Below are 10,714 nucleotides of genomic sequence, written 5' to 3'. Positions count from 1 at the left end.
CAGTTCTCTTAAATTCTGCAGTATTTTAACTCACTTGGTTTCAAATGAACTACTTCTAAGCAAATCAAGAGAGAATCAGAACTTTCTGCTAGCAAGTCTCCCAAGGGATTTGCTGTGCAGTAAGCAACCACTCCATGCTCTGTTTACCTGGCAGGTTACAACAAGAATATTCTGCGGAGAATTCAAACACAGAAGAAACACACCAAGCAAGTCACTAGAAGAAAATTAAGGCTTACCTTTCTCTGTAAATGTGGAATGCATTAGTAGATTAACTTCCCTTTAGACAAATGTATGGCACAAGATGCAGCATGCTACAGAAGACAAACTACAGATCAGATGCAGTAAAACTCTAATAATAATTAAAATATCCAAGTAAACATTATCTGACTCAGAACCCAGCTACACTAGGGAAGCTCTTCACTGTGCTGCTAGGTTTGAAGTGTAGTTTATCTGTCAGGGCTTAATGCCTGCATTAAAGTTACCCTGGTTACTGACAACTCCCATTCAATCACCTGAAATTCATTGTCTCTGCAGTGGGGAACTGTGTGTTTATTACAGAGATGAGTTTTGATAAAATGATCCAGAACAGAGACACAGATATCTAAACCAGTGTATTTAAAACTGAAAGTAAAAATCAGAAACCAAAAGCTCTCAATCTGTGTTTTCAACATCAGCTGTGTGACAAATCAAAGATGAAGCAAAGTTGTCATGATATTCATAATAAAGAAACATTTACCATAGCATGATAATAGATCATGATATTGGTAATGCTGAGGCATTATGAGACAAATATGCAGAGACAAATTGCACATACAGATGAACAAAATATAACGACATAGTTGAGTGCCATAATTTTTCTAAAGTGGCACAGTCACTTGGAAGGACAATTAAGACTGCTCCTCTGCAAGATCACTCACTCTGGACACACGAACATAGCTATACAAGTCTTTAGGGTTCATCAGTTTAAACAAAACAGTGAATTGAGATAAACAGCCTTGGGAAGAGTTGAGAAAACTAAAAGCCAAATTAGGCCTGCAGCACACACAGTTCTTGCTTACGTAAAGTATATGGGCTTAAAGAAAGATGTTCACAGGCCCAGGATGGTTCTATTAAATGATTTGAAAACCATGGATACAAGTGATAGAAGGGTGAAGATTCAGAAGAATTGCATGTTAAATGATTGGGAGGATAGAAATGTTACGTGCTTGGATTTTTCCTAACCTCTTTATCCCAATCAAAATCTAATGTAGCATCATCCAGCTCTGCTATGGAGAAGAGAGATGTCTTTGTGACCACGCTGGCTGTACTAGAATTTCCAAATGCAAAACTCTTCCTTTTGCTAGGATTGCTCATGTGCACCTGCAGCCGTGAGCTGTGGTTTTCCTTGCTGGTGTCATTCTTAACAGCAGGTGAGGTTTCTGATTTTGCCTCAGGACGTGATACAAAGGAGAAGGTGGAGAGCTTAGCTAATGTGCTGGAGCGCACCTTCCCTGTGCTTGGAGCACCCAGCTTCTCCTCTGCCTCCCCTTTCTTCTCAGTGGGTGGAGGTGGCACAGCATCAAAACTGACATCAGAGCATATTGCTGCACTTGCTCTGGTCTCTGTCCCTAAGGCCCGGCTCTGCTGCTCTTCTACCCCTTTATTATCAATTGATCCTTTTTCCAAACTACATTTTCCTAAGCCAGTCAATGTTATCTTGCTTTTCTCAGGTGGGCAGCATTCTTCTGGAAGCTGCTCTCCCTGGAGGTGCTTTCCTGGCTTAAAAATAGTCTCACTTGGTAAATGAGAAAATTCTTCATTTGTCTTCTCTGAAGAATGACCAAGCTTTGTCCTTGGTCTGAAAGAAAATTTAGCTAGTTTAGCAGCTGGGGGACTTTCACTTTCTTGCTCATGGGAACTCACGACCTTTGTTTCCTTCACTACTTGATCTTTATTTCTTTTTCTTGTGGAAACTGCTGTGCTTTTTGCTGCTACTGATGTGCTGTTCTCTTCTCCTAGCACAGAATCTGCATCACTTGAGAGATCTGCCAGGCCAGAGGCAGGTAATACAGAAGGAAGGGCCTTTGCCTCAGGGTCCTGGGTACTTGTAAAGAATCCATATGACTTCTCCCTGTGCAGCCTCTTCCAGCTTCTAGAAGCATGTTGTCTAATTACTGAATCCTGCACACTAGCACTTGGTGCAGGCTCTGCAATATTATCTTCTGAGGAAGAACAGTTGTGTTCTTCAGTCCTTTTCCTCCTTAACTTGGAAACTTTGTCCTTTTGGTTCAGAGGAGCATGCAGATTCACAGCTGCTGGTGACTCTCTTATTCCATTTTGCTTCCTTGGTATTGAAGCAGTGCTTTCTTCTGAACTTGAAGTTTTTGAAGCCAAATTATTTGGAGATATCTTGGGCACATGACACTTCCCCTGAGAATTTTCTTCAGCATCAATGCTGTTATCTTCCATGCTGTCAAACCATGCCAGGCTGCTTGTATTTTTGTTACTAGCATGTGCTGGGTTGCACAAGGGTTCTAGATGAATATTCCCTTCACTGCTGCCTTCGAGCAAAGGTGTCTGTGGCCCAGACTTATCTCCTTCTTGACTTGAAGGTTCTGACTGACACTTTTCCTTTGACTGCCCAAATGCATCCTCATTTGAGCACCTTGTGGTAGTACTGAAATTTGTTTCTTCAGGCTGCTGCTGGCATGAATTTTCCCTTTGCAATCTACACAATGGAAAAAACCCAAAATAGTAAATTAATTTTCTTCTTTTTTTTTTTTTTCATTGCATTAGTGATAAATAATATGCATGACTGGTGGAAAGCTACAAATAATGTAGGTCACAAAATATATTATTAAGTTTCACATACAGCTCTGAAAGCTGGTGTTGCAGTCTGTGATCTTTCAGCACCTTTGACAGTAAGTGGCAGAATTTCGTGTCCCCAGTAGAAGGCAGGCAGATGGACAGAGAAAGCAACCTAAGCCTAAACTACATTTCCTTGGGAAACCAAACAGAAAAAAATAAAAATGGCACAAAAACTTAGAATCATTGCTAGAGTCCCTTACAGGTTTTACACATTCTGTAAGTCTATCTTCTAATGAAATCTTATCCTGAGCCAGGTAACGTCTCACATGAGTTATTGGAATGGAAAACTTGGGTATTACTTGGAACAGTGGTTGTTTTTGGGTTTCTCTCATAATCACTGTATACTCAACATGGCAAAAACATGATAGAATGAAAGCATCTCAAATCACTTATAAATCTTAATTATCACTGTCTGTGGCTATCAGCATTATCAAAGCCCTCCAAAACAACAGAGGTGCTTGAGTGAGGGTTTCCTCCAATCTCAGAATAGCTGATGTTCCATTTATTGTACCTAAACACGTATTTTCCAAGGCAGACAGCAATCTGGTTTTTGCTAAACAGTTTCTTTGCTCTGGGAGAGATATAACATGTATAGACATGTTTAGAATAATTACTATAATTGTTTACTAACATGTATATTCTTAAATTTTTAAATGGGAGGTGGCAGAAACTATATGACTCACCAGGAAGGGATGAGATATATGATGCATGGTTGTTTTATTGAAATATAGTTAGGGGGGAATGCATGGAATAAATCTTGCAATACAGAATGGGTTGTTTTAAAGAGGACATTAATTTAACACTCCCTGTTTAAGAGAGAGAAGAAGAAATGAGCTTAATTTGCAGCAGAGGCCATTTGGTGGGATATTCGGAAAACCTTTATGGGCACTGGGTGGAGCTGTCATGGAAGAGACTACAGAATGGCAACAGAAAATCCTCATCATTAGAAAGCTTCAGAGCAGATAATGAGAGCTCCTGCCAGGAAGGTCAAACACAGCCTTGATCCTCTCTTTGCATTTGATCTCTCATCCCATCCTGCATTTCTATGACCCCTATGAATTATCTCTGTTTTAAAACTAACTTTTGTCTGTCTGTTGAAGATATCTTGCTTTCATCTGTTTCTGTTGACTCTGTGGTTATTTAACACATCATTACTATAATTTACAAAATAAGTCTCAAAAATATTCAAAGTGAATTCTCCCAGCTGTTTCCATTAATTTTAACAAAATTAATATTTTATCTTCCTTTAACAGAAAGGAAAAACAAGTTTCTTTAAAGCTTAATCTCATTTGAGGAAGAAAATGTGGGGTTTTTGTTTGATTTTAGTTTTATTTCCTTCCACTTCTAGGGTTTTTCTCTGAGGTTAAAATTGAAAAGTTTTCATTAAAAGTTTTCTATTAATACCAAGAAATAGGTTTCCCAAAGGTTATTGCAGTGAGCTGAAAAACAGAGATGCAACAGTGAAAAGTACAGCACGTAAAATAGAGAAATCACCCAAAAGAACAGAAATTTGATTCAGGCTTACATTTTCCATTAACAGAAAGGGAAGGATCCTGACAAGACCAATAAAAAAGGTGGATTAAAAAATCATGAAGCAGATCTGCTGTATTTTACCAAACAAGTAGAAAAAGTTGTATAAAATTATTTGCTCAGCTACATATTCTAGTATTTTGACTCTAAGAAGCACTTTTGAAACTTATCTGAGCATAATATTGAGATATGAGTTGGGAAATCATTAAAATATTTGTAAATTCTATAACCCAGAGGCAAAAGTGATCTTGTGATGATCTCTGAATGCATTTTAAAACAATCTCCCTGATTATCCATGTCCTGTAAAGGAGTCCCTTGCAGATAATATTGTGAAACAAATTCTGTTTCCCTTCTGAATTAGTTTGCTATTTTGTGTACTACAACCTGTCAAGTCTTTGCAGCTCTTTGTGCAGAAGATCTCTCAGCTCCAGCCGCTCCAGTATGATTTCACACTGTGTTCGGTACTGCTCCATTGGATTTTCTGGAAATGAAGTGTGTAAGGCATTGATGCCTCCAAGAAGTGCACCCCCCTATGGCACCAAGGAGATAAAAAAAAAAAAAAAAAATAGGAAACTACCTTTATTATTAAACACCAAATTTAAACAACAGAGACATGTTATCTGAAATTCTCCCTTAGATTTTTTAAAGCTTAAGGTAGCAAATATTTGCTAACTGTATCCACACAAATAATCCTATTACATCTGATCACATGGTCAAAATTGTCATAAACATAAAGCAATTACATGATCAAGCCTGCAGTTTAGTCAAACTTGTTTATTTCTATTGACGCATGGAATGGGAAGTCCACCTAAAGCTTGAGAACATAATGACTGAAAATGAAAATTAAGATTGAAGATATTTTCCAAATATCTTGTAAAAATTGTGCCCATGTGAGGAATTTTTTTAACGGAAGAAGTTCTGACTGCTAGACGTTTTAATTAGGTTTTCCTGATTTCTTAAAGGAAAAGACCTGGATATTAAGACTTGTCGACACAGTGTAAACTATTGGGCAGAAATATTTCTGAATAGCATCTTAAGAGTAACTTACTATTTGTGAATAATTCCAGTGAATTGTAGTTGATTTTAATCTGGCACAGTTTTTGCTGTACCTTATAAAAATGAAGTCCATTTTTACTGGGAAAAGAGCATCTGCTCAGTGATTTGTTCCACAACAAATAATCTAGAATAGCTCTGTAGTTAATTGCTCTCTGAAATAAAACACCTCACACCACAAACCCTCTATTTTGCCACAGAGTAGTTAGCATTTACCATTCCTGTCTAATCTATAAAGCTCAGTAGGTAATAAACAAAACATTGAGCAAAACACTGACAAAAGATAGTTGCTTTCAGACTGAGTACTGTCAACATGACCTAGGGACCCAATGGAAAAAAAGAAGACTGCATGGTGGTATATCCTGAGGTATACAGCCATGGGCTACAAAAATGTGTTGCCCCCACTGACATTTCAGTCCTTTGCTTGCCCATCACAAGGAGCTTCTTTTAAATACTGTGTGTGCATGTGAACTTCTAAGTGAACTGAAGACATCTGTGAAGTTTAATTCCTGTGCTGCAGCTCATGTCTCTGAGATACCTGCCCCTCTAAGATTCTGAGATATGATTTTGAGTAGAGGAAGGAAACCATATGACAAAACCACTGAAAACTGAGGGCAGAGGATCTTAAACAGAGAAAGCATTGCAAGAAAAGTTAGTGGAAAGGTGTAAAATGCCTAGGGATGGAAAGACAAATTATAAAAAGGAGTAAAAGGAAAGGGATTGGAAAGAGAATAAACCAAAGATGGAAACATGACCAAGAGAAGGAGGGACATGATGCCAGCAATAGAAAATGAGGCAAAGAAACGAGCAAGCCGGGGGGTTTGGAATATGCTCACAAAAACAAAGTAGGAAAGAGAAATATCAAGGTGAATTAGAGGGCAAAACAAAACAAAAAACTCCAATGAATTTGGTTGATGATAAAAATGTGATAGTCTTCCTTCCCAAGAGAGCTCACAAGAAATACCCAGTCACAGAAGAATTGTGAACTTCAATTTTATACTGGCAAGAACATGACTTATTGTAGAAGTTGCAAGGACAGTGGCAAAGAGAGAGTTTGCTGAGCTAAAAGGTGGCAGCCAGTCTTTCCAGAATGACACTGGCACTTCCTCATTTACAACTTCATTCTAGAGACTGACAATTAATCAACAAACAAAGGATGCATCTGTACAAAATGTTGTGGGTTTTTTTTTCCAGAGGAGGAATCTGTTTCTGAAAATAAATTTTGCATGCTACTTCTATATTTTTTTAATAAAACAAATAAACAATTTCCTTCAAAAATAAACTACTTGAGTGATTTTTCATACTTATCAGAAGGAAAGCAAAATCTGACCTTAAATAGCAAATCTCAAATTTGCATTTTCCTAGCAAAAATGAACATGTTTGCCTACTTGCTCTTAAGAAGCTAAGAGCGGAGCAAAGATGGTAAGCATACCAAATACTGCCAGGTAGTCTTCTGCAGTCATAATTCAGGCAAATTTCTCACTGACTCTTATTAGACAAAAACTTGTTACACCATGCAGTGGGTTCAACCTGCCCAGGTCAACCTGCAGCCCTCGAGGGCAAGACAGTATAAAAATGAATCAGTGACCCACAGTTGAAACAATTCTTTTACATTTACCTGTCCTGATCAGGTAGAGAGACACACAGGGGATACATTCATTATTATTATTATTATATACATAAGTTTCACTTTTTGATCTGTTACCAAAAAAAAAAAAAATCAGTATTGCAGAGTTCTTATATTCAAAACCATATTAATTTGAAACCACTGTCCCATCAATTTTCCATCCAGTTAATTACAGGTTTAATTACAGCTAATGAAGACTAATGTGGTATCTTCTGCAGTTTCAACAGCTTCATATTTTAACTTTGATGCAGTGCTGTCATTGAAAAGCTGAGTTCTTCAAAACAGTGCAAGATGAAGTGCAGCAGACAGTGAAATAATTTTCCTACTTAATAAGGTCAGGCCCTGTAGTATTTTTGAGATAAATTCCATTTGCAATGTTGTGCAATAGATTATCTGTGGCACAAACTGCAATTATCTCTCAACCCTCACTGAAAGGAAAGGGGAGATCACAAGTGCCTACCTGCCATGACTTGTGCATCTATCCTGAAGAGCTTTGTCTCAAAAAAAGGAGAATATCAACTTCCACAAAGGTCTTTCTGGCCTATCGAACTAACAGGCGCTCTGTAAAACTGTTTTAATTTGAAAATATTCAAATCAACCTATAGAGGAATATAGGAAATGCCATTTTGGATCAGTCAGCTGAGCAGAGGAGAACACCATCTCTGACAGAGCCAAACACAAACATTTCAGATATGCTAAAAACCCCCATATATAAAACTTTGGATAATCTGCTTATGGTAATTTTTGTCCTACTCCAAAGCCTGAAGATTTATTTATTTTAAAAATATTCTGTCTGAAGTAATAGTCTCCACATCATTTTCCATATTTCTACTAAAAAAAACCCTTCTTCAGATTCATGTTTCTTTTACTAATTCTAAATGTGCTGCTTTTTCAACATCCTAATAACAATATTGCAGTAAACTAAAATCTAACCCTTTACATTTTTTCAATGCCCTTTTGCATAGAAACATTATATAAATCCATGTGATAACTGGAATCCATGATTTACAGACCAACCAAAATTTTGGAATTTTAAGGTTTCTAAGAATAAAATTTGTCTTCTAAGTGTTCTGAGTTTTACTATTACCAAAATAGTTTAAAATTATTTAATGGCAAAATAAATTGTAAGTCTAGGAAACTGTTGAACTTGCTCCAAAGAATGATTTGGTTGTCTCATACCTAATTAATGAGTGACTATATAAGATCATGGAGTAAAACCTATCAGAGGCTATTAAACACAGTGATATATACACAATTTCTGCCTCAAAATGTCTTTAAAATGTCTTTAGAACCAAAAGCCAACAGTGTGCCAAAACTTCACTTAGACTGCATAGCCTAGAAAAAGGGTAGCAGGCCCTTATCCTAACCCAGATTTTTCAGTATAATCTCTGTTTAAGGATTTTAACAATCAAGATGAACTAAAAAAGACTTGTCAAGGTCTCTGATTGCCTACTTTGCATGAATCCATAGAATCCTTTCCAAAGAGAAGAAGGGAGCTGGCACATGTCTACATGTAAAACTCAATCCCTTAAACGTGGTATTGCAGCAATGGCAATGTCTTCGGGAAACCTTACCTGCATAGAAGATTCCATCACTGACACTACAGTTACAGCATCTTCCAAAGTCACAGTATCCCTAAACATCAAGCGGGCATGAGCTATCAAACATAAATGGGTGCAAGTGTTACCAAAGTCAAAAAACAATTTTTTGGTTTTTTTTACTACAAGGAACAAGATATTCAAATTTCTTCAGCCCTCAAACACTCATGCATGGGCATAACTTAAATACAACGATTTTGATTTCAATGTCAGTTTCAACAGAAACTGGAAGGATTTATTTTTCTAGTGAACAATGGGGTATAATTTTCAAATTGCAGTTACAGTGACAGAATAAAGATGCTTAAAATTCTGCAGTTAAAAAATGTAAAGGGCTGGATATCACAACAGGTGTGATATGAAACAACCTTATCAACATAGGCGTATGTGATCACCATAGAGTGAAAAATAAGGTCAAACTTTCATCGCAGGTCAGAAAAAAATTTATTCCTCTACCTGGTCTGTGTCAGAGATTTGGTATTATTTAAAATGCTTTTCTCTACAATAGCTTTATTTTTTTCTTCATTCTCTTTCTTCCTTAAGCAGAATAAAAGTGATTTTTGTAAAGATTTATAATGCAAATAATTGACCACATGAAGCCTTTTTCCTAATTGGCCATGGAAGCACACTCAGTTCTTATTCAGCAATAGAAACAGACAGGTTAATTAATACCATCTAAATAATACTTTGAAAGAACAAAATCCTACTAAAAGCCCCAATCTCATGAACTGATAAGAAGGGAAGAAACACTGAATGGGAAAATTACATGTGAATCTTGAAAAATTAGGAATGTCTTTTACTTTAATGGAGAATGTATTTCCCTCAAAATAGAGAACAAAACAAAAATATCTAAGGTAGGAGGCGCTACACTTCCATTTATGCTTGCTATACAAAATAAACATCCTTTTAAATTCATCCTGAAAATATTGAGATGCCATTTTATAAAATGAAACCATTTTACAAAATAAAATAAGCAGACTTATGGCTTCCTTCCAATTCATTTTTTATAAATGAAATATGACTTGAACTCAGAGTTGGAAATTTTTGAATTGTATGGCAAAATATGGGCTTGACAAGCAATACTTCAGGAAACAAAAAATATGTTATCTTTTATGTGATATTAATTTCAGGATTATTAATACTTATAAAAAATGCTTATTTTGTTATATTAATTTCAGAGCCGAAGCAAATATTTGCCTCAAATAGAACCAAGTAAATCCTGAGATTCCCTCTCATAAAGACACATAATTTCTGAGATTTTTCTCTTGAATGTGACTTCTTCCAGAGGTTTTAATATTTATTATATACATGAGAATGTCAAAATTAAAACTGGTTTTGACAGTCTAAATGAAACATCCTTTCTCACACTCAAAATCTCCAACCCTGAGGTTCTTTAGATGTGGAGGATAAAACAAAATCATACAAGAATCACCTCTCCCTACCTCCACGGAAAAGCTGCTGCTCTGCTTACTGGCTATAATTATACTGTTCTATTCCTCTCATAAAGGTTAATTGTTAGCCTAAAAATAGAAATGCCAAGGCCTTACCTTCTGCAAGGCGTATCAGGCTCTCCAGCAGGCGGATGGTGGTGCGGGCAGCGTTCCTGCAGTCGCTCTGACGCTGCATCTGATAGTAGCGAACAAGGATCAGGTTGCTCTCATCAGACAATTTTGGCTGAATGCTTTTTATAAGGCAGAAGTAGGTCTTCATCCTTTCCATGCTCCACAGCTTCTCTGATTTGCTTGGGCAGCCTGCATTACAACACTCTTGTCAGTAATTCTATAACAACAGGCATCAAACTTCTTCCTAAGAACTCCTGCTAGACAGCTGACTATGAAAAATACATTACTGTCTTTCTGGGGCACACTGGCTGGCTGTCTGTACACCAGTCCTCAAGGACTTGGTCAGATTCCAGTGCAGAATTTTACACACCACCCAATCCCTCCCCTATCAAAACCCACAGTAAAGCTTCCAGTAATTTCTAGAGAACTGCTGTCAGCCTCACTGCCCACCAGATGGTACAGGCAGTGCCAAGTGCTCAGGAGCTCCTTAAAATGAAAGA

The 10,714-nt window shown here is 37.0% G+C and overlaps 1 protein-coding gene across 1 annotated transcript in view; it reads right to left on the bottom strand.

Moving 5' to 3' along the window:
• Window positions 1-574: 574 nt before the first annotated feature.
• Window positions 575-10,714, bottom strand: part of MCM9 (minichromosome maintenance 9 homologous recombination repair factor) — a 46,804-nt gene continuing 36,664 nt past the window's right edge. Inside the window, exons 9-12 of the mRNA XM_058019714.1 lie at window positions 10,200-10,403; window positions 8,632-8,714; window positions 4,762-4,907; window positions 575-2,707 (exon numbers count right to left, since the gene is read on the bottom strand). Of these exons, the coding sequence (XP_057875697.1) occupies window positions 1,198-2,707; window positions 4,762-4,907; window positions 8,632-8,714; window positions 10,200-10,403 (1,943 nt within the window). The 3' untranslated portion in view covers window positions 575-1,197. The remainder of the gene's footprint in view (window positions 2,708-4,761; window positions 4,908-8,631; window positions 8,715-10,199; window positions 10,404-10,714) is intronic.

Source organism: Melospiza georgiana, chromosome 3 (genome assembly GCF_028018845.1).
Source record: "Melospiza georgiana isolate bMelGeo1 chromosome 3, bMelGeo1.pri, whole genome shotgun sequence".
NCBI classification, from domain to species: Eukaryota; Metazoa; Chordata; class Aves; order Passeriformes; family Passerellidae; genus Melospiza; species Melospiza georgiana.
Note: the sequence above shows the minus strand (reverse complement) of the source record. Positions and strands in the feature narration are given on the sequence as shown.